This window comes from Micromonas pusilla (assembly GCF_000151265.4).
Source record: "Micromonas pusilla CCMP1545 genomic scaffold MICPUCscaffold_13, whole genome shotgun sequence".
Lineage (NCBI taxonomy): Eukaryota > Viridiplantae > Chlorophyta > Mamiellophyceae > Mamiellales > Mamiellaceae > Micromonas > Micromonas pusilla.
This window is the reverse complement of record NW_003315894.1, coordinates 270,182-291,695: the sequence shown is the minus strand read 5'-3', so window position 1 is coordinate 291,695 and position 21,514 is coordinate 270,182. Positions and strand designations below refer to the sequence as shown.

General features: G+C 69.4%; 8 protein-coding genes across 8 annotated transcripts; 4 read left to right on the top strand and 4 right to left on the bottom strand.

The window, feature by feature from the left end:
* Nucleotides 1-2,593: 2,593 nt before the first annotated feature.
* On the bottom strand, nt 2,594-6,351 carry MICPUCDRAFT_22087 (uncharacterized protein; the record flags this gene model as incomplete). Its single annotated transcript, XM_003062758.1, has 2 exons — nt 2,594-5,260; nt 5,425-6,351. The coding sequence occupies 2 exons, from the start codon at nt 6,349-6,351 to the stop codon at nt 2,594-2,596; spliced, it is 3,594 nt and encodes a 1,197-aa protein (XP_003062804.1).
* A 926-nt stretch (nt 6,352-7,277) lies between these two features.
* MICPUCDRAFT_52585 (uncharacterized protein) lies at nt 7,278-9,150 on the top strand (the record flags this gene model as incomplete). The annotated part of the gene is made up of 2 exons (XM_003062968.1): nt 7,278-8,207; nt 8,320-9,150. 2 exons carry the CDS (start codon nt 7,278-7,280, stop codon nt 9,148-9,150), a joined length of 1,761 nt encoding a protein of 586 aa, XP_003063014.1.
* Nucleotides 9,151-9,240: 90 nt separating this feature from the next.
* Nucleotides 9,241-11,214, bottom strand: MICPUCDRAFT_52584 (uncharacterized protein; the record flags this gene model as incomplete). Its single annotated transcript, XM_003062757.1, has 3 exons — nt 9,241-10,238; nt 10,478-11,051; nt 11,179-11,214. The coding sequence occupies 3 exons, from the start codon at nt 11,212-11,214 to the stop codon at nt 9,241-9,243; spliced, it is 1,608 nt and encodes a 535-aa protein (XP_003062803.1).
* Nucleotides 11,215-11,684: 470 nt separating this feature from the next.
* MICPUCDRAFT_36077 (uncharacterized protein) lies at nt 11,685-14,897 on the top strand (the record flags this gene model as incomplete). Its single annotated transcript, XM_003062967.1, has 2 exons — nt 11,685-12,053; nt 12,243-14,897. 2 exons carry the CDS (start codon nt 11,685-11,687, stop codon nt 14,862-14,864), a joined length of 2,991 nt encoding a protein of 996 aa, XP_003063013.1. The 3' UTR covers nt 14,865-14,897.
* A 522-nt stretch (nt 14,898-15,419) lies between these two features.
* On the bottom strand, nt 15,420-16,323 carry MICPUCDRAFT_66781 (uncharacterized protein; the record flags this gene model as incomplete). Its single annotated transcript, XM_003062756.1, is given in 2 exon segments — nt 15,420-15,533; nt 15,535-16,323. Coding segments are annotated over 2 exon segments (903 nt in total).
* A 1,650-nt stretch (nt 16,324-17,973) lies between these two features.
* MICPUCDRAFT_29396 (uncharacterized protein) lies at nt 17,974-19,079 on the top strand (the record flags this gene model as incomplete). The annotated part of the gene is made up of 2 exons (XM_003062966.1): nt 17,974-18,515; nt 18,537-19,079. Coding segments are annotated over exons 1-2 (852 nt in total), but the record flags the coding sequence as incomplete, so codon positions are not given.
* A 386-nt stretch (nt 19,080-19,465) lies between these two features.
* Nucleotides 19,466-20,767, bottom strand: MICPUCDRAFT_52580 (uncharacterized protein; the record flags this gene model as incomplete). The annotated part of the gene is made up of 2 exons (XM_003062755.1): nt 19,466-20,103; nt 20,276-20,767. 2 exons carry the CDS (start codon nt 20,765-20,767, stop codon nt 19,570-19,572), a joined length of 1,026 nt encoding a protein of 341 aa, XP_003062801.1. The 3' UTR covers nt 19,466-19,569.
* A 177-nt stretch (nt 20,768-20,944) lies between these two features.
* Nucleotides 20,945-21,364, top strand: MICPUCDRAFT_42428 (uncharacterized protein; the record flags this gene model as incomplete). The annotated part of the gene is made up of 1 exon (XM_003062965.1): nt 20,945-21,364. One exon carries the CDS (start codon nt 20,945-20,947, stop codon nt 21,362-21,364), a length of 420 nt encoding a protein of 139 aa, XP_003063011.1.
* Nucleotides 21,365-21,514: the final 150 nt, after the last annotated feature.

Below are 21,514 nucleotides of genomic sequence, written 5' to 3'. Positions count from 1 at the left end.
TCAAAACCCCCCCCGCCCCCTCCTCCTCCCGCCGCCCTGGACGCGTCCGCGATCTGCTCCGCCCTCCGCGCCGCGCCCAACGCGTCCACCCTCCGCGGCAGCGACGTCGCGGAGCGGTTCAGCGCGCCCTGAAGCCGTCGCAGCCGCGCGGCGAGCTCGCGCTCGCGCTCTTCATCCGCCGCCGACGTCGTCGCGACGCCCGCCGCGGAAGCGCCGCCCTGACTCGCGTGGTACCGCGCCTCCAGCGCCTCGAGCTTGTGCATCACGCGCAGCATCCGGTGCTGCTGCTCCGCGTGCGTCTTGACCACCTGCGACACGCGCTCCGCGAGCTGCGCGCCGCGGAACCGGTTCATCCGCCGGACGTCGGCTTGCACGGCGTCGACGAAATCGCGCTCGTTTTTCAGTCGTTCGTCTTGCATCCTCGCGCGCTCCGCGAGCGCCTTGAAGCCGTCGTGCGGGACCGGCCAGAGCCCGTCGGGGTTGTGTTCGCCGCCGACGTCGTTCAGGAGTTTGCGCCAGTGCGGCTCGTCCACACCGGGCGGACGCACGCGCCTGTTAGGGTCCTCGAGGATGTTGTTGAAGAAGGCTCTGAAGCGGTACTCGGGGTTCTCCGGGTGCGCCGCGTAGGCGCGCGCGACGGCGGCGATCTCTCGGTCCGGGACGAGCGTCGTGGGCATCCTCGCGAGGCGTTGGAGGTGCGCGCTGAGGCCCATCTTCGTGGTGAGCTGGGACGGGCCGGCCGCGCGAAGGTCCGCGTTCGCGCCGGGCGGCGTCGTCGTCGTCGTCGCCAGAGCCGTCGGCGTCGTCGCGGCGGCGGCGGCGGTCGTTCCCGCGGCGGTCGTTCCCGCGGCGGTCGTTCCCGCGGCGGTCGTTCCCGCGGCGGTCGTTCCCGCGGCGGTCGTTCCCGCCGCCGCCGCGGGCGTCGAAGGTCCCCCGAAGAGGCTCGTCGCCGGCGCCGTCGTCGCCGCCGCGGTGCCGGTCGTCGCGGGCGCGGGCGTCGCGAAAGAGAACCCCGCCGCTGTCGTCGCGGGCGCCGTCGTCGCGGGCGCCGCCGTCGTCGCGGTCGAAGCCGCGGCGGCGTTCCCGAACGAGAACCCGCCGCCGCCGGCCGTCGCGTCCGCGCTCGCCGCCGCGGACGCCGCCGCCGCCGCGGTCGAGGCCGGCGCGGAGGACCCGAACGCGAAAGAGGACGACCCGGGCATCGCGGGCGCGGCGGAGGAAGCCGCCGCCGCCGCCGCCGCGGAGGAAGCCGCGGGCGCGGAAGCCGCGGGCGCCGCCGTCGCCGCGCCGCCGAATGAAAACCCGCCAGCCGCGGGCGCCGTCGTCGCCGTCGCCGGCGCGCTCGTCCCGAAGCTCAGACCACCGGTCGCCGCGGGGGCGGCAGTCGCCGCGGCGGCACCGAACAGCCCGCCGCCGGTCGCCGCGGGCGCGGGCGTCGCGGTCGCCGTCGTCGTCGTCGCCGCCGCGCCGAAAGATAATCCGCCGCCGCCCGTCGCGGGCGCGGCCGCGGAGGCGCCGAACGCGATCCCCGCGGCCGGGGCCGTCGTCGCGGGCGCGCCGCCGAAGCTGAACCCTCCCGCCGCGGGCGCGGCGGCGGCGGCGGCGGCGGCGGGCGCCGCCGCCGCGGGGGCTCCGCCGAAACTGAATCCCCCCGCCGCCGCCGCGGTGGGCGCGGCGCCGCCGCCGCCGAACAGCGACGGCGTCGACGCCGCGGGCGCGGGCGCGCCGAAAGAGAGCCCCCCGCCCGTCGCGGGCGTCGCCGCCGCGGAGGCGACGCTCGCGAGCGCGGAGAGGTTCGACGACGCCCCGAATGCCCCCCCCAACGACGGCGACGGCGTCGCCGCCGCGCCGAAGAGCCCGCCGCCGCCGGCCGCGGGCGCGGGCGCGGGCGCGGCGGCGGCGCCGAACAGCGACGGCGTCGACGCCGCGGGCGCGGGCGCGCCGAAGGAGAGCCCCCCGCCCGTCGCGGGCGCCGCCGCCGCGCCGCCTCCGAAGCTGAACCCGCCGGCGGTGGCGGGCGTCGCGGGGGCGCCGAACGCGGGCGCCGCGCCCGCCGCGGGGGTCGCGGCGCCGAACGCGGGGGCCGCGCCCGTCGCCGCGGGCGCGCCGAACCCGAACGAGGGCTGCGTGGCGCGGAGAGAGAGAGAGAGGAAGCGGAGGAGACGGACGGCGTCAGGGGGAGGGCGACGACGACGACGGAGGGAGCAGGGCGGATCTCGCGGTGGATGAATTGATCGTGGTCGAATACATCCGAACGATCGACGGACGACGACGCGAGCACGATCGCGCGCGGAGGACGCGACGGACGTCGTTCGCGGACGAGAGACGCACCGTGGAACCGCCGCCGAACATCGCGCGCGTGTGCGAGCTGAGCTGCTGCGCGCGATCGACCGTCCGCGCGATCGCGAGTGACGCGCGTCGTCGAAGGACGGAAGGACTCGTTCAAAAGGCGGGCGCGGGCCTGAGCTCATCAGCTCTGCTATCTGCGCGCACGCGATCGAACGAACCGAAATATTGTCGTCTAACAACTCTCGCTACCCGCGCGTCTTCCTTCTCCCCCCACCCACCCGCCCGCCGTCCCTCCCGTCGTTCATCACGCGTCACTCAGCGTCAACCGCGGGCATATGTTCATGCTCTGCAGCTCCTGAAACAACAGCTTGCACGCGTACGGCAGCTTCAGCGCGCTCACGTCGGCGTCCTCGCACTGCGCGCACGCGTCTTTCCCGGTGCCGTGGTGCCTGTACGCGAGCAAGCCGCACTTGTTGCACACCTGCGCTTCGAACTGATCGCTGGAGATCATCAGCCGCTCGAGGATGAGCGCGCTCGCGCCGTAGCCGATGAGGCAGTCGCGCTCCATCTCGCCGAGCCGCAGGCCGCCATCGCGCGCGCGACCCTCCGTGGGTTGCCTCGTCAACACCACCCTCGGGCCTCTCGCGCGCGCGTGCATCTTATCCAGCACCATGTGCTTGAGCTTCTGGTAGTACACCGGACCCATGAAGATGTACGCCACGAGCGGCTCGCCGGTGATCCCGCAGTGCAGCAGGTCCTTGCCGTTGTACGAGAACCCGTGGTTCACGAGCGTCGCGCCGATGTCCTCCGCGGTGTCTCCCGCGAACGCAGTGCCGTCGTGGAACCGCCCGTCCTGCGCGCCGGCTTTCCCGCCGACGAGTTCCAACATCTTCCCCACCGTCATCCGCGACGGGAACCCGTGCGGGTTCATGATGAGGTCCGGCGTGATCCCGCGCTCGCTGAACGGGAAGTCTCGCTGCGGTAAGATGGTCCCGATGACGCCCTTCTGTCCGTGCCGCGACGAAAACTTATCGCCAACCTCCGGCCGGCGCGTGTGTCGGACGAGGCACTTGACGTTGAACACGCCCTCGTCCGTCATCGTCAGCATGACCTTATCCACGACGCAGCTCTCGCCCTGCGGCCCCTTGTAGCTCTGCGGCGTCGGTCTGTAGAAGGTGTCCGGCATCGCGTGCGGGTTCGGCAGCGGATCGCGCGTGTTCGAGGGGCTCTGCTTGTTCACGTAGACGTCTCCGGGGTTTATCAGCGTGCCCACGGACGCGATGCCGTCTCTGTCCAACAGCCGGTGGCGCCCCGTCGGCCCCGCCTGCGACTCCGTCGGCGCGACGATCCGGTCCATCGTGCGGTTGGAGTACTTCTTCACCTGCGTCGCGTACTTTCGAAGCACGATGCACCGCCCGAAACCCCGGTCTAAGCTCGCCTTGTTCATGACGATGGCGTCTTCGATGTCGTATCCGCTGTACGACATCACCGCGACGGTGGCGTTTTGCCCGGCGCCCAACCTGTCGTACCCGATTAACTCGATCGTCTTCGTCTTCACGATCGGCTTCTGCGGGTACACGAGAAGGTACATCAGCGTGTCCATTCGGTTCAGCTGGTTAAACGCGATGTTCCCCATCGCTTGCTTCCCCATCGCGCACTGGTACGTGTTACGCGGCGACTGGTTGTGGTGCGGATACGGTATGATTCCCGCGCACACGCCGAGCATCGTGAACGGCTCAATCTCCAGATGCGTGTGGTCTCTCGTGATCTCGTTCTCGTACAGCGCGATGTACGAGATGTTCTCCTCGTTCACGTCGAGGTACTCCACGAGCCCGCGCTTGAGGAAGTCGTTGAACCCCCACCGTCCCGCCTTGAGCTCGTCCAGGTGTTCACGCGTCGCGAGTGGCTCGCCGTCCGCGACGATCAAAAGCGGCCGGCACACTCTCCCGCCGTCGCTCGCGATGTACAGACGACCGCCCTGCGTCGTGTGCACGCTGACGAACTCGCCGACTTTCCCGATTCGACGCAGGTACCGCATGTCGCGCGCGAAGCGATCCGGCGCGCTGTGAACGCCCAGGATGGACCCGTTGAGGAACACGATGGCGCCGCCCGGCGCGTGCAACTCCGCGCCGCAAATCAACGACAACGGCTGCGTGCCCAGCGTGAACGCGAGCTTCCGCAGGGGCTCCTCCTCGTCGTCCGTGGTGACGTGCGTCATGAGCGCGAGGTTTTTCACGAGCCCGCACGACTCCCCCTCCGGGGTGTCGCTCGGGCAGAGCATGCCCCACTGCGACGGCTGCAGCGCGCGCGGGCCGGAGACTTTCCGCGTCTTTTCAAACTGGCTCGTAATCCTCGTCATCATCCCCAACGCGCTTATGAACGATAAGCGACTCAGGACTTGCGTCACGCCCTTCCGCTCCATGCGAAACCGCTTCACCGTCCAGTTTCCGCTGCTGATCGCGTGCTCTAAGCCGTTCGACAGCGTGTCTTGCCGGATGCACTTTATGATGTCGAACTGCGTCGCGCGGTTGCTCTTTGACAACACCGCGTCCGCTTGCCGTTTCAAATCCGCGTTTAAACGCTTGAAGCAGTCCTCGAACAGCAGCGCGAGCAGCTGCCCCGCGAGCTCGAGACGCTTGTTTCCGTAGTAGTCTTTGTCGTCGATCTGCGTGCGGTCTATCATCGCGTGGAGTATCCGGCGAATCATCACCGCGACGTATGCGCATTTACCCCGAAAGTCGTACGCCACCACCGGCACGTGCGCGAGGACGACGCCTGCGAGTATGTCCCGCGCTTCGTCTACTCTGTTTCGTCGATTGCGACCGTATTGGTACCCCCCCATGCGGCTCTGCGTCCGGACCTTCGCGCCGCAGTACTCCAAGGCTTGCTGCTGCGTGAATATCGCGAGCGCGCTGCACTCCTGCAACGACGGGATCAGGAGGTTCGCGTACGCCGGGTCCGGGCCGACGAGCTGATACGATACGACGACGCGGCGCGTGGAAAAAGGAGGGTGTGATTGGTCAGTTTTCGATGATGTAGTAAGACATCGAGTGGTCGAGAATCAATCCAATCGCGCGAAGAAAGAACGATCGGATCGTATCGGATCGTATCGTATCGTATTGGATCGTATCGCACCTGGACGACTTCCTGATCGCTCTCCGTGCCCATCGCCTTGAGCGCGACTAAGATCGGCACGTCCTCAACGAACGTGTTGTGCCGCAGGTACAACTTCCCGTGCTTCACCACGATGTTCGTCTTACTCTTCCTCTCGTGCGTGCTGCTCGTGACGGACGCGCCGATCTCGCCCTTCGCGTCCACGTCGATGATGATCCGGTTCTTCGAGAGCTGCTCTTGAATGAGCACCACTTTCTCCACCCCCTTGACGACGAAGTACCCGCCCGGGTCGAGCGGGCACTCGCCGAGGCGCGCGAGCTCGTCTTCGCTCTTGCCCGTCAGCACGCACCGGCTCGATCGCAACATGAGCGGTATGCGTCCGATCGTGATCCCGCCGACGCCCTGCTCGTTCGTCTTACGCGTGACGATCTCCTTCCCTCGCGTGTACTCCGCGTCCACGGTGACGGGCGCCGCGTACGTCATGTCGCGTAACCGACACTGCTGCGGCGTTATGTCCTCCACGATGTAGTCCTCCTCCACGCACGGCTTCCCGACGTGGATGTTCGTGTACCGGAGATAGAAGCTGGGGTCCGTGTCGCACGTCACGCGTTCGTTCGCCTTGGCGCGGATGATCTTTCGGATCTCCTCGTTGATGAGGTAGTTGAAGGAGTCGATGTGCTGCCGGACGAGTCCTCGCACCTTGAGGAACGCGGGGAGGAGCTCGAACTTGTCCTCCAGCGTGTTCACCGGCGCGGCGAGCTTATCCCGCGGGCCTCTGAGGCATTCCGGGACCGCGCCGTGGAAGCCGTCGTCGTCGTCGTCGTCGCCGCGATTCGGCGGAGGGATCGGGAACGTACGATGGGACGCGCCGCCGACGCGCGGGTCGTCCCTGTCGACCGCGCCGATGCGGTACGTGACGTCCTCGTCCGCGAGCGGGTGCTCCGCCATGACGACGACGGGCGCGAGCGCGGACGGAGGAGGACGGAGAACGAGCCGCCGCCTGCCCCGACCGCGCCGCGATAGTTAACTACCGCGCCGACTACGATGATTCCTGCCCTAAGGTTAACGAAATCCCCGACACGCCGACGCGACGGGTCCGCGCGCGCGCCCCGTCCGCTCCCGCGCGCGATGCGCTCGCGCGCCTCCTCTCGCGCCCGCGTGACGAAGCCGGCCGAATCGAGGGCGTCCGCCGTTCTCGCGCGCGCCGCGTGCGCTTGACCCGCCGACTGCGCCCGCGCGCAGCGGCACTCTGCTTCATTCATCAGCCGCCGCGCGCCGACCTCACCGCCGCCTCATCGCGCTCGCGCCGACTCGCTTTTCATCAGTGGCGCGTCTTCTCGCCCACCATTTCGTCGGACCGGACGCGGGCGGCGCGGCGCGGCGCGGCGTCATGGACGACGACGCCCCCGCCCCCCTCCCGTCGCGACCGCACCCTCGCGTCGCCGCGACCGCGACGTCGGCGCGCGAGAAGCCCAAGATCACGACGATGGCGCCGTGGGCGATGGGAGGCGGAGGAGGATCGAGCGCCATCAGATCCTCGCGGCAGCGACGGACGGCGACGACGACGACGACGGCGCCGTGGAAGCCGCCGCCGCCGGGGGAGCGCGCGACGTCGCGTCCGCGGCGGACGTCCGCGCTCGGCGGCGACGCGCCGTCCGCGACGTCCGCGAGCGCCCCGCGCGCGTTCCTGGACAGCTGTCCAGGGCTCTCTGGCGCGTCCCCGATGCTCGGTCGGCACGTCCGTTGTTGTTTTTTCGTTCCGCGCCTCTGCTCGCGTCGTCGTCGTCGCCGCGGCGGCCCTCGTCGTCGATCTGACGTTCCGTCCCTCCGCCGCCCGCCCCTCAGACCGCGACGCGGACCTGCGCGTGGAGCCGATGAGCTACGGCGCGCTCTTCGCCGGCGCGCACGCCGCGGCGGAGGACGTCGAAGGAGGAGGAAACGGCGGCGGCGGCGACGGCGGCGGCGGCGACGGCGACGGCGGAGTCGAAATTCGTCGTCGAGCGCCGCCGGCGATCGCCGTGCCCGTGTTCCAGCGCACGTACTGCTGGAGCGACGAGCAAGTGCGCGGGTGGTGGAGCGACGCCGCGCTGCGCGAGGGGAGGACGAAGGGCTCGGGCTCGCACGCGTCGGGGAGGTGCCTGTTCAGACGCGTCCGCGGCGACGACGACGGCGACGACGACGGCGACGACGACGACGTGGGAGCGTCCACGTTGCTGTGCTTGGACGGGCAGCAGCGATGCACGACGACGCAGCTCGCGCTCGCGGCGCTGCGCGACGCCGCGGCGACGCTGCCGGGCTCGGACCCGGCGGCGAGAGAGGTGGCGGACCGCGTCGACGCGGCGTTGTACCGCGACGCGAACGCCGCGAGAGAGTGGATCGCGAGCGCCGCCGCCGCCGCCGCCGCCGCCGCGACGGTTGACGTTCCGTCTTCCCCCGCGCCGTCGCCGTTCCCTCCTCTCGCGGAGGGTTCGAAGCCGCCGTTCGCGACGACGCTCCTGCCGTCGTTCGTCGACCGCGCGGCGTTCTTCGAGTGCGTCGTCGCCGGCGCGGTCTCGGCGCCGGCGGCGGCGGCGGCGGCGGGACCTGCCGCGTCCTCCGTCCCGCCGCCGCAGTCCGCGGCGCTGCGAGGGACGCCCCTCGGCCGCGCGAAGCGAACGCTGGACGCGCTCGCGCGCGAGCTCCTCGCGCCGCTCGCGGGCGCGGGCGCGCGGCTCGCCGCCGCCGCGACCGCGCTGCTCGACGAGTCGCATCTCGTGTTCATCGAAGTCAGAGGCGACGACGTCGACCTCGCGCAGATGTTTCAGGTGCGTTCTGCGCGAACTTTATATTTCACCCACCGCTCGGTTTCAACATTTGATCGCGTCCCCGTTCGACTGACCGACGAACTGAACATATTTCGCACGGAACGCCCTTCAGTGGCTCCAAGAGAAGACGCTGTTCGCCGCGGGCGCGGTGTTGTGGAACCCGTCCCCGGGGGTGACGTTCGGCGCGAGCGATCTCGCGCGGAACGCGCTCGTGTCGAGCTTCATGTCGCGGTCTCTCCGCGCGCAGGAGGAGGCGTATAAAGACGTGTGGTTGGATCCGTTGCAGCGGCGGTTGATTCGCGACGGCGGAAAAGACGGCGGCGGACGCGACGACGACGACGGCGACGACGAACGCGGCACCGAAAACGTCGGAGGCGACTCCGTCCTCCTGGACGACATCCTTCGCGCGTTTCTCGCCGCGGAGGACGCGCGCCGGCGCGAGCGCCCGCCGCTCGCGGCGTCGTCCACAGATGCCGCCGCCGAGGCTGCCGCGAGCGGCCGCCCGATCGGTCCTCGACGCGCGTGCGCCGCCGAGCGCGACGTCGACGCGATGCGAAGCTCCGACGCCGTCCCCGAGAAGCTGAAGCTCTCCGTCGGCGCCGGGTCGCCGATGTGGACGTACGCGCGATTCCGCTCGTACGTCGAGGAGGTCGCGTTGGGGTTGAGAGCCGCGGAGGGCGGCGGCGGCGCGGAGGGCGGCGGCGCGGGGACGAAGACGAAGACGAAGCCGAGGCTGAACGCGGGCGGGGTGAAGAAAAACTTTGACTTCACCTCTTCGGCGCCGCCGCCGCCGCCGCCGGAGGAGGAGGAGGAGGAGGAGGAGGAGGAGGAGGACGAGTACGTGCCGATCACGGAGAGGACGTGCCGCGTCGTCGTCGACGCGGTCGTCGCGTTCGCGGAGACCCGCGGGCTGTTGCGGCCCCGAATAGACGTAGCAGAGTGAATGAACGCGGCGACGCGTTAGGAAGCGTAAGCGTTGTTGAAGCGTCGCGTCCTCCTCCTCCTCCTCCTCCTCTTCCTTCTCCCGTCGTCCTCAGTCCATGTCGTCCAGCGGCGACGGCTTCACGGCCTCGAGCACCGCGCGCGCGCGCGTCACCCGCCGCGACGTCGCCGCGTCGCCGTCGCCGTTGTCGCCCTCCGCGATGGCGCCGAGCGCTTCCTTCTTCGCCTCGCTCGCGTGACTCGCGACTCGCAGCTGATCCGGCGGCAACGCCGGCGCGTTCAGCGTCCCGGACGCGTTCAACACGAGCCCGGCTTCCTCTTCCGCGGTGAGACCGTCGTCGCCGCTCGCGCCGAGCATCGCGCGGTTGGTGTCCTCGTCGTCGGAGTCGCTCGCGGCGAACAGCGGCGCCTCGTCTTTGAACATCGCCGCCTCCGAGGACCCGGGCCCCGCGGCTTCGAGACCGACGGTGCCCTCGCCTTTCATCGCCTTGACCTCCTTCCACGACAGCGCCGGGGTTTTGTACGTCTCGAGGTACGTCCCGCCCTCGGCGCGGTACACGTCCAAGAACTCCTCGGTCTGGCCTCTGATCGCGGTCGGGTACTGCAGAAGTAAGTCGAGCTCGCCCGCGTCCAGGGCGAGCAGTTTGTCCATCACCGGCGCGGGAAGCTCGGGGTAGTGCTCGCGGATCCGCTCTCGCATCGACTCGTAATAGCGCGCGTACTTGGGCCTCGGTCGCACGTACTCCGGCGCGTTCGCGAGCTTGTCCTTCTCGAGCCACTCGATCACGGTCTCGATGGACACCTCCGGCGAGGAGATGAGGTCGCGCAGCGCGGGAGGGCAGTACGTAACGGCGCACCGACGCGCGTTATTTTTGTGCTCTACGTCGGAGCCGTCGAGGTGCCACGCGCGCTTGTGTTCCACCGCGGCGGCGACGCCGGCGTCGACGATCAGGTCGTCGTGCACGATGTTCGCGAACGCGCCGGAGGGGACGATGACATGACGCTTCATCCGTTGAACCGCCGCGTCCGCGTCGACGTCGCCGGTCGGAACGTAGGACGCGATGGACTCGAGCGCGGACGCGAGAAGACCTCTGGCGCTCGCGAGCTCGCGCTTCGAGGGTGTTTGTCCATACGAAGCGACGTCGGGGTGGCGTTCAAAGGCGTCAGTTGGAGGAGTTGAAAGGCGTCGAGGCGTGTCGGGATTGAAAGCGAGCGAGTGAGAGTGGCGGGCGGAGAGAAACGAACGCCGGGAGAGAATGTTTTCGAGGAACGGCGTGCGCCGCGCGAACGCGTTCGTAATATATGGGACCGGCGTGAAAAGAACGAACGCGCCTTCGCGCCCGCGCCCGCGCCCGTCTTCTCTCCGTCGGGCGCGTACGCGACGCCCGCCTTGGCGTCGATCAGCGCCTGCGGCAAGCGCCCGGCGCCGCGGCGGCGGTACGCGAACGACCGCGCGCGCGCGAGGTGATGCTTCGCGCGGTGAACCGTCGCGAAGCGCAGGCCGGCGTCGCCGTCGCGTTCGACGACGTCGTCGGCGCCGCCGTCGTCGACGACGCCGCGCGCGACGGCTTTCGCGAAGACGTCGCGCCACCGCGCGTCGTCCGCGAACCCGGCCTCGAGGAGCGTCGCGGCCGTCTCCACGCACGTCATTCGAAGCTCCGAGGGTCTGACCGGCTTGAGGTACTTGCCGTCGCGCGCGGACGGCGCGAACGGCGACGGCGACTCGCCGTGCGCGATCGCGCGCGCGAATCTCGCGCAGACGTCGTCCGCTGGGATGACGCGCGCGATCTCGTCGATCGCGGCGAGGACCTCCTTCGCCTCGGCGCCGTCCGCGCTCGATTCCTTTTTCGCGCGTGCGAACGCGTCTTTGAGGTTCTCGAGCGCCTCCTTGACGCGATCGCTCTGCGACGGGACGGACGGCGGGATGGGTGAGGCGACGGACGAGGCGACGGTTAAGGTTAGAAAAAAACGAACGAACGCGCGACGACGGCGCGCGCGCGCCGCGGACGGGCGCGTCGCGTCGTCGCACCTCCACGAGCTCGCGCGCTAGATCCTTGACGAGCATGATGGAGGACGCCACCGGCGTGATGTCACCGACGTGCGCGCGCGCGGAGGAGTGGCGCGGCGGCGGCGCGCGTCGGATCCCTCGAACGACGCGACGGGGGAGGCGAACCGGCGCACCGCGGCCGCGGCCGCCCGACCAAGTGCTGACCAAGTGCACTTTCGAAAAGTCCCGCGCGGTGCTGGGGGGAACTGAAAAGAAGATCGCACGCCGACGCCGCGGCCACACCACCACCGCACGCGGCGCCGCCGTCGCGCGAACGCATCGCGGCGCGGGATCCGCGCGTGGACGACCGCGCCAACCCGATCGCGGCGCGACGGCGTCGCGCGCGTCGCGTCCCGAGTCGTTCTTCGCGTCGGCGCGCCGGATCGATCGATCGTAGCTTAGGCACCCTCTGCGAGATCCGCGGCAGAGGCCGTCGCGCGACTGACGATCCGATCCATCCGACGAGCGCGTCATCGCGCGGAAGATAGATGGCGTCTCTCGACGCGGACCTCGCGCAGCTCAGCGCGTGCCTCGCGCAGTCGCTATCCCCCGATCAGACCGCGCGCGGTCACGCGGAGGCGTTCCTCACCCAGGGCGCATCGCAGCCGGGCTTCGGCGTCCTCCTCCTTCGCGCGCTCGCGTCCGAGGCGGCGGAGCCGCAGACGCGCCAGGCGGCGGCGGTGACGTTCAAGAATCTCGCGAAGAACCACTGGGTCGCGAGAGAGCCCGACGTCGTCGGCGCGCCGCCGCCGTACTCGATCGCGGACGCGGAGAAGGACCAGATCCGCGCGTCGCTCGTGGGGCTGATGCTCTCCTCCCCGAAGCTCGTCCGCGCGCAGCTCACCGAGGCGCGTTCTGTCATCTCACACTGGTCCCCGTACGACCGCGTCGGCGTGGTGAACGCCGATCCTTAAGGACTTTTAACCCCGGCGCATCTCTGCGCCCAGGGTCCCTCGCTTTCAATCCCCGCCCGCGTTGCCTTTCAACTCCGCTTCTGACGCCTTTCAACTCCACCCCGACGTTCGCTCGTACGGAACGACCCCGAGGCGCTGGCCATCGTCTGCGCCGCGGATTTTCCGGAGCGGTGGCCATCGCTGCTCCCGGAGCTGATTCAGCGCATGGGGTCGTCGGGGCAGCGCGACTTCAACGCCGTGGTGGGCGTCCTCACGACCGCGAACGCGATGTTCAAGCGCTATCGCCAGGCGTACAAGAGCGACGAGCTGTATAAGGAGCTGAAGTACGTCTTGGACGCGTTCGTGGCGCCGCTGCAGGCGTTGCTCTTGGAGATCTCCGCCGCCGTGGACGCCAACGCGAACGACGCGACGCTCCTGACGTCTCTGTTCTCGTGTCTGCGTCTTATCATGCGCGTGTTTTACTCCCTCAACTCGCAAGAGCTCCCGGAGGTGTTCGAGGACGCGATGGACGCGTGGATGGGTCAGTTTCACAAATACCTCGCCTACGAAAATCCAACCGCGGCTAACGTCCCCGAGCTCGACCGCGTCAAAGCCGCGGTGTGCGACAACGTCAACCTGTACATCGAGAAGAACGAGGAGGAGTTCCAGCGGTTCCTTCAGACGTTCGTCCAAGACGTCTGGACGCTGCTCACGAAGACGGGCGCGGGCGCGGAGAAGGATCACCTCGTGACGTCCGGCGTGAGGTTCTTGACCACGGTTGCCAACTCCGTGCATCACTCGCTCTTCGCGGGGGGCGACACGCTGCGTCAAGTGTGCGAGAGCATCGTCATCCCGAACTTGCAGTTCCGCGACGACGACGAGGAGCTGTTCGAGATGAACCACGTGGAGTACATCCGTCGGGACGTGGAAGGGAGCGACAGCGACACGCGTCGACGCGGCGCGGGCGAGCTCATCAAAGGCCTCGCCGGGAAGTTTCCGAACGAGATGACGACCAGCGTGACCGGGTACGTCGCCGCGCTTCTCGGTCAATTCGCGTCCGACCCGGTGAACTCGTGGAAAGCGAAAGACGCGGCGATCTATCTGGTCATCTCGCTCACGGTGAAGAAGAGCAGCGCCGCGAAGGGCGCGACGGAGACGAACGAGCTCGTCTCCGTCGTGGACTTTTTCCAAACCCAGATCGTCCCGGAGCTCGCGAAAGCGACCGGTCAGGGGCCCGACGCCGGCGGGATCGGCCAGGCGGTGTTGTTCGCGGACGCGCTCAAGTTCATGACCATCTTCCGGCATCAGCTGCCCAAGGCGATGATCCTCCCGGTCGTCCCCGCCGTCGTCGCGTTGCTTCGCGCGGAAAACAACGTCGTCCACACCTACGCCGCCATCGCTCTCGACCGCCTTCTGACGACGAGAGATCCGCTGGGCCCAGGTGCCGCCCCCGGCGCCGTCACGCGCTCGACGCCGAGGTACGCGCCCGCGGACCTCGCGGCGACGACGGAGCCGCTGCTCACGTCGCTGTTCGGCGTCTTCGCCAAGACGGACAGCGGGGAGAACGATTACGCGATGCGAGCGGTGATGCGCGTGATCGGGTTCTTGGGCGAAGGCGTCAAGCCCGTCGCGGACGCGTGCGTGACGCAGCTCGCGGCGATGGCGATGGAGACGTGCAAGAACCCGAGGAACCCGGCGTTCTCGCACTACCTCTTCGAGTCCATCGCCGCGCTCTTGCGGCACGCGAACGACCCGGGACTCGTCGGCGGGTTCGAGCGCGCGTTGTTTCCGCCGTTTCAGCACGTCCTGCAGGCGGACGTCGTCGAGTTCGCGCCGTACGTGTTCCAGCTCCTGTCGCAGCTGATCGAGACGCACCCGAGCGGCTCGCTCCCTTCCGCGTACGTCGGGATCTTCCCCGCGCTGTTGGTGCCGGCGCTGTGGGACCGGCAGGCGAACGTGACGCCGCTCGTGCGTCTGTTGGAAGCGTTTTTACGAAAGGCGCCGGCGGAGATCGCGGGCGGCGGGTACCTGCAAGGCATCCTCGGCGTGTTCCAAAAGCTCGTCTCGAGCCGCGCGCATGATCACCAGGGGTTCTTCGTTTTGAACGCGCTCGTGAGCTCGCTCGCGCTGCCCGCGTGGATCGATCAGCTGCCCGCGGTGTGGGGTATCCTTTTCCAGCGGCTGCAGACGTCGAAGACGACCAAGTTCGTCAGGTGCCTCGTCGTGTTCGTCTCGTCGCTCGCGGTGAAGCACGGCCCGAGCGTCGTGGCGGACACGATGGCGAAGGTGCAGCCCGGGATCTTCGAGATGGTGCTCGCGGGCCCGATCGCGGACGCGGTCGGGGGCATCACGGGGGAGATGGAGACGAAAGTCGTCGCCGTCGCGTCGGCGCGGTTTCTCTCGGAGTCGTCGTCGCTCATCGCGAACGACGCCGGGTGGGCGAAGCTCCTCACGAACGTCGTGACGCTCCTGGAGAAACCCACGGACGCCGGCGGCGACGGCGGCGACGCCGCGGACGCGGACGCGGAGCTCGAGGAGATGGAAGCGAAGGCTGGGTACAGCGCGGCGTACAACTCGCTCGCCAACGCGAAGAGGGTCGAGGTGGATCCGTGCGCTGAGGTCACGGACGTGAAAACGCACGTCGCGCGGACGTTAGCGACGGCGAGCGGCGGGATGCCGGGGCGGATGCGGGGGTTGATTCAGGGCGGGTGCCCGCCGGAGGTGCAGAACGCGGTCGCGGGGTACTGCCAGGCCGCGGGGGTGATGATCAACTGAACGAAGTGATTGTGATTGACGATTCTTTCGAGGTCCCCACCCCTCTCCATGATAAAACGTACGAAGGTAACAGTACGACGCGTCACGACGCTCCCGCCCCCGCGGCCGCCTCCGCGGCGGCGCGCGCCCTCGGAACGTTCCCCTTGCGATTCCTACGCCTCCTCCCCGACGCCCTCCACGCCGCCGTGAGCAGCGCGACGACCAACAACACGGCGATCGCCTTCCCCTCGCTCCCGACGCCGCCCTCTCCGAGCGCCAGCGTCTTCGCCACCGCCGCCGCCTCCGCCGCGACGCGTCTCGCGCCAAACTTCGCCGCGCCCGCCGCCGCCGCCGTCAGTGCGACGAACGCCGCGAACAGCGTCCCGTTCTCCCCGCGCGCGGCGTCCTCGATGTCATCGTACGCCCACGACGGGTCGTTGATCCGCGTCAGCGCGGGTCTCTCGAAGAGTGACGGAAGCGCCTTATGAAGCGCCGTCAGCGCCGCGATCTTGGCGAAAAACAAGACGTTCCCCGCGCGCTTCGCGACGCCGCCGAACCCAGCCTCGCTCAGCCTCCCTATCGCCCGCACCTGCGGCCCTCGCACGGCGTCGAAGTACGCCATCGCTTTCTTCTGGTCGCCCCCCGGCGCGGACTCGATCGCGGCCGCGAGATACTGCGCCGTCTCCAGCGCCGCGTTGCAGCCTTGCCCGAGGCTCGGCCACATCGAGTGCGCGGCGTCGCCGATCAACGCGACGGTGCCGTCTCTCGCGGCGAGGCTCGATATCGTCGTCGTGACCCCGCCCGGGTTGGCGCGCGCGCTCGCGAACCGCTCGAGCTCTTCCTCGGGCGGGCGCGTCGGCGACACCGCGCCGGTCATGGCGTCGACGTCGCGCCCGAACGCGTCCGGGAACGTCTCCGCGAAGAACCGCGCGGCGTCCTCCGCGGTTGAAATCTTATCGAACGTCCAGACGTCGGACCCCGCGTTCGCGGCGTGGACGCCGCCCGGCAGGATCACCGTCGCCGTCAGGCTCCCGTTCGGGCACGGCGGCGCGAGCAACGACATCAGGCCCCTGGGCCACGTGTGGAAACACTTCCGCCACGTCGCCGCGACTTTCACGGTGCCGTCGTGCGGGTAGTTCGGCGGCGTCTGCGCCGGGAGTCGGATCGTCTTGAACAGCATCTCATCCGAGTGCTGATCCACGACGACGTCGCCCGCGGCTTCGAGTAAACTCCGCACGCGCGAGTTGACGCCGTCCGCGGCGACGAGGAGGTCGTACGAGACTAATTGCTCATACGAAACCGACGCCGGGTCTGACGCTTCCTTCGCCGCGAGGGTGACGACGCGCGCGTCGAAGTCGATCGCGTCGACGCCGACGCCGCGCGCGAACGCGACGACGTCGGCGCCGTGCTTCGCCTCCGCGGACGCCGCGATCGCGTCGGCGAGCGCGTTTCGATCGATCGACACCGTGCCCTTGAACATCACGCTGAAGCTCGGGGCGGCGTCCCCCGCGACGTGGCGGACGCTGCCTTCGAGGGCGACGTGCGCGTCGCTCGGGAGCTCGACGCCCGCGTCCGCCAGCGCGCCGAGCCCGCGCGGGGAGAGGACGACGTTGTAGCTCCTGCCGCCGATGCCGAGCGGCGCCGGGGGATGCGAATCGGTGGTCGCGTCCTTCTCCTTCTCTTCCTCCTCCGCGCCGCGCTTCTCGTACACGCGCACGCGCCATCCGAGGTTCGCGAGGTACGCCGCCGCGAGCGCGCCCGCGGGGCCGGCGCCGACGACGACGGCGACTTTCGCGACGCCGTCCGCGGCGGCGTCGGCGTCGCTCGCGGCGCTCGACGACGACGACGACGACCCCGCCCCCCCGGCGGCGCCCGGGCGTCGCTTGAACGACACGACGTTGTTGCGATGCATGGTGTTCTTGAATATCGGCGGCAGCGCGCGGTGTGGGGTGTCGTTGCCGTTGCCCCCCGCGCCGCTCGAGGCGGCGGCGGCGACGACCGGAGCGCGGCCGCGTCGTCCGCGTCGGATGAAATCGCGGTCGAAGAATTGTTCGTGACGTCGGCTCCTCCGAGACGGTCGCGGCCGCGCGGAGGAATCGACGGACGACGCGCGCGCGAGCGCGTCGCGCGCGTCGATCGCGCGACGACGCGCCGACGGCATCGACGCGCGCGCGGGAGCGACGAGAGACGACATGCTGGATCGCGCGGAGGACGCGACGACCGCCGAGCGATGAGAGTGTGCGCTTTTTGGTCCGCGAAACGTCGTATTAAAATTGTCTCGGAGCGAGCGAGCTCCAACAGGTTACAGGAAGGACCCATTTCCAACCCTAACTTGTTGGATCTCGGTCGACTGGCCAGGAAGACAGCACGACACGTCCGTCGGTGGTCAGTTCGCGGCGCTCCGTCACGGGGAGTCCGCGCAAGGGAGGTCTCGTCCTCGTCCCGACTTCTCTCTCTTCCCGCGCGATGATGCACGTCTCGGGCATCGCGACCGGCGCGGCGGCGAGCGGCGTCGCCGCGCGCGCGCGGCCGGCGCGCGTCGTCGACCATTCTTCGCGCCGCGATGCCGTCGTCGTCGCAGTCGTCTCGCCGTCGTCGTCGTCCTCGAGACGGACGCGCGTCTCCGCGCCGCGCGCGTCGCTCTCGTCGTCGCTCTCGTCGCTCTCGTCGCCGTCGCGCGTCCTCGCCGACGCGTCTTCGCGCGTCCGCCGCGTCCGACGCGTCGTCGCCGCGGCGTCGTCGTCCACGTTCACGGACGAGAAACCCGCGCGCGGCGCGACGCCGCCGCGCGACGCCGCGCCCTCTTCGCCGCGCGACGGCGACGGCGATGGGAGCGACGGCGACGTCTCGCAGCTCGAGCGCGCGACCGCGGACGCGCCGGTGACGCCGACGTCGACGCCCGCGACGCCGTCAAATTCGTCGTCGCCGCCGCCGCCGCGCCGGAACCACGGCGCGCTGTCGAGGTTCGCGCTGAAGTGCAAGCTGTACGCGATCATGTTTCTCGGATTCCTCGTGAAGTTCGCGAGCGGGATGCTGCGCAACCGGTGGTTCGTCGCGACGTTCACCGTGTTCGTGGGCGCGAGCGCGGCGCTGGGGGTCAAGGCGGTCGCCGCGAGGAGAGCGGGCGCGAGCCGCGTGAACACGCCGCGCGCGGTCCTCTACTCGCACTTCGTGAAAGACTTGAGCGCGAAGAAAGTTACCGCCGTGCGTTTTGAAGAGGGCACGGGGAGGATCTTGTACGAGCTGAAGCACGGCGCGACGTCGTCCGCGCCCGCGAAGGCGCCCGCCGGTTCGTCTACCACCGCCGGTTCGTCTTCCGCCGCGAGCAAGGCGAAGGCGGCGGCGCTGTCGAAGCTCCCGAAGATGGCATCTAAGCGCGTTTCGGCGACGAAGACGTCGGACGCCGCGACGCCCTCAAACTCGGCGACGGAGGCGGCGAAACCGCCGCGCGGCGTGATCCTGCAAACGAAACGCATCCCCGATGAGCGTTTAATGACCCGCCTCGAAGCCTCCGGCGTCGAGTTCGGAAGCATCGCGGCGCCGCCGTCGTCGTACATAAGCAAAGGCGCGCTCACCGCGATGGCGCTGTGGATCCCGCTTATCCCGCTGTACTTCATGTTCCGAAACGCGACGAACAAGCAAGGCGGCGGCGGCACCGGGAAGAAGGCGAGGACGGGCGGGACGCAGGAGACTCCCGTCACGTTCGCGGACGTCGCCGGCGTGGACGCCGCGAAGACGGAGCTCATCGAGCTCGTGCAGATGCTTCGATCCGCGGAGAAGTACAAGGGCGTGAAGAACCGCCTGCCGACCGGGTGTCTGCTCGTCGGTCCGCCGGGCACGGGGAAGACGCTGCTCGCGAAGGCGGTCGCGGGCGAGGCCGGCGTGCCCTTTTTCAGCGTCGCCGCGTCCGAGTTCGTGGAGCTGTTCGTCGGAAGAGGCGCCGCGCGGGTGAGAGAGTTATTCGCGGAGGCGCGCAAGGCGTCGCCGTCGGTGATTTTCATCGACGAGCTCGACGCCATCGGCGCGCGCAGAGGCGCGGGTCTGAACGAGGAACGAGACCAGACCCTGAACCAGATGCTCGTGGAGATGGACGGCTTCAACAAGCCCGGCGGCGTGCTCGTGCTCGCGGCGACGAACCGCGCGGAGGCGTTGGACCCCGCGTTGCTTCGCCCCGGCCGGCTCACGCGTCGCGTCTTCGTCGGCCCGCCGGATTACGCCGGTCGCGCGCAGATCCTCCGCGTGCATCTGCGCGGCGTGGAGACGCGAGAGGGCGAGACGGCGACGTGCGAGGCCGTCGCGCGAATCACCGGCGGGTTCACCGGCGCGGAGCTCGCGAACGTCGTGAACGAGGGCGTGCTTCTCGCGGCGAGGGAGGGGAGGGAGGTGGTCGCCGTGGACGATTTGTTTCAGGGCGCGGAGCGGACCAAGATGGGCGTCGGCGTGGGTCAGGGCGCGAGCAGCGTGTTGAGCGGATTGCGGAAGCTGATGAGTAGTCGGAACGACGGCGGCGGGTGGGGCGGCGGCGGGAACGGCGGGAACGGCGGAACAAACGGGCCGGAGGGGATAAGCGAGGACAACAAGAGACAAGGCGTGGGGCTGAGCATGCCCCCGACGTGATGAATGAACAGACCTTCGGCCCTCATCGTTTGTAATTAATAGTACACCCATTCTTTCTCTCGAGAAGAACGGGAACGGCAGACGCCGCCGCCTCGCCTCACCTCGCCGCTCACCGCCACCGCGTCGCGGCGTCGAACATCCCGCTCATCTGCTCGCGGAATTTGTCCATCGTCCGCCTCGCCGACCGCACGTGCACCTCGCTCCTGCGCAGCCTCTCCACGGCGACGCCAGCCACCACCTCCGCGGTCTCGCCGAGGTAGTGCATCGCGCGGGTGCGCTCCTCGCGGTCCGCGAGGAGCGCGTTGATGACCAGCGCCTGCGCCTCGAGCGCCGACTTGACCGCCGTGACCGCTTTCTTGTCCGCCGCCGCGGCATCCGACGACGACGACTCCGCCATCTTGGCGAGCTTCTCGATCGCGTCGCCGACGTTCGCCGCCGCCGCCGTCTCCAAGTGCCCGACCGCGCCGCGCACGGCCGCGTCCTCGCGCTGCCAGACGTCCATCGCGTGCCGCGCGGCGCCGTTCACCGCGCCGCAGAGGTCGAGGTTTCGAATCAGATCCTCCTCCTTGGACGCCGGCTTGGCGTCTCGGTCCCTCGCCGTCGCGCCCGCGTGGTGCGCGTTCTTGCGTCTCTTAGGGTCGTTCTATACAAGCGAATGGCGGGGTGGAGTTGAAAGGCGTCAGTTGGAGTTGAAAGGCGTCGAGGGCGGGGATTGAAACCGAAGGGCGGGCGGAGAGACGCGCCGGCAAAAGTCCTTAAGGATCGGCGTCCACCACGCCAACGCGGTCGTATGGGGACCAGTGTATAGAACGCACCTTATTACCGAGGTTCTCCTCCGAGTGCGACGGGTCGAGGAGGTTCATGAGCAGATCCGCGGCGTCCGCGTCGGGCTCCGCGTCGTCGTCGTCGGCGTCGGCGTCGCGTTCTGTCTTCGCGGCGGGGCTCGTCGTCGCCGCCTTCCGCTTTTTCTCCGCGCCGGCGCCGACGCCGACGCCGACGCCGACGCCGACGCCGACGCTACCCTTCTTCGCGGCGGAACCGGAACCGCGTCGCGCGCTGCGCGCGCCCGTCTTCTTCGCGTGAATCGTCTCTGCGTTGTCCTCCGACTCTTCCTTCGCCGCCGCCGCGACGTCCTCGGTCGTGTCCTCGGACGCTTTGCTCGAGTCGGAGCGTCCCGCGCGGCGACCGCCGCCGCGCGCGTCGGCGTCGGCGTCGTCATCCTCCGAGTGCTCCGGCGTCGCGCCCTGCGGCGGCGTGTCCGGGCCCGCGCGCTTCGACTGCGACGACGGCGGCAGCGAGTACAGCATCCTCGGCCTGCGGCGAGGAGACGAGACGAGAGAGAGAGGAGGAGCGCGGGTCAGATCGAGATCGCGACGATCGATCCGTTCGATCCGAGGAGAGAGGGGCTGGAAAAAAAAAAGCGGGAGCGCCGCGGTCGAGATGCGTGAACGACGACGTCAGCGGCCTTGACCGAGAGGACGGGGATGCCGCGGCCCGCTCACCTCCCCTTCGCCTTCTTCGCCTCCGCGTCCTTCGCGAACCTGGTCGCGTCGCCGAGGACGATCGCGAACGTCTCCGCGGAGTCGTCGTACTCGTACTTCTCCCTCACCGCGGCGATCACGTCCTCGCGCGTAAACCCGGGCGCGTCCGCGTCGCGCGCGCGGAGCGACTTGAGAATATCCTCGCACGCGTCCGCGAGACGCGCGCGCGCGGCCGCCTTGTCCGCGTTCGTCGCCGCGACCGTCCTCGTGTCGAGCTCGAAGTTCGGCGGGGACGTGGACTTCCTGGACGAGTGCCTCCGGACGGCGACGCCGGGGAGATCGCCCGCGACGGGCGCGGCGACGGAGGTCATCGTTCGCCGCACGCGACGAGTCACCGAAGGGACGCGGACGCGCGCGGTTTGAAAAAAAAAATACGCAAGATGCGCGCGGCGCGACGGTCGCGCGGCGGACGCGAGAGCGTGCGGATGCGAGCGCGCCGGCGCGGGCGTCAGATCGCGCGAACGGTGCGCGATCTACAGATCTTCGGAGCGCGGGGCGTTCGTATCGAGCGCG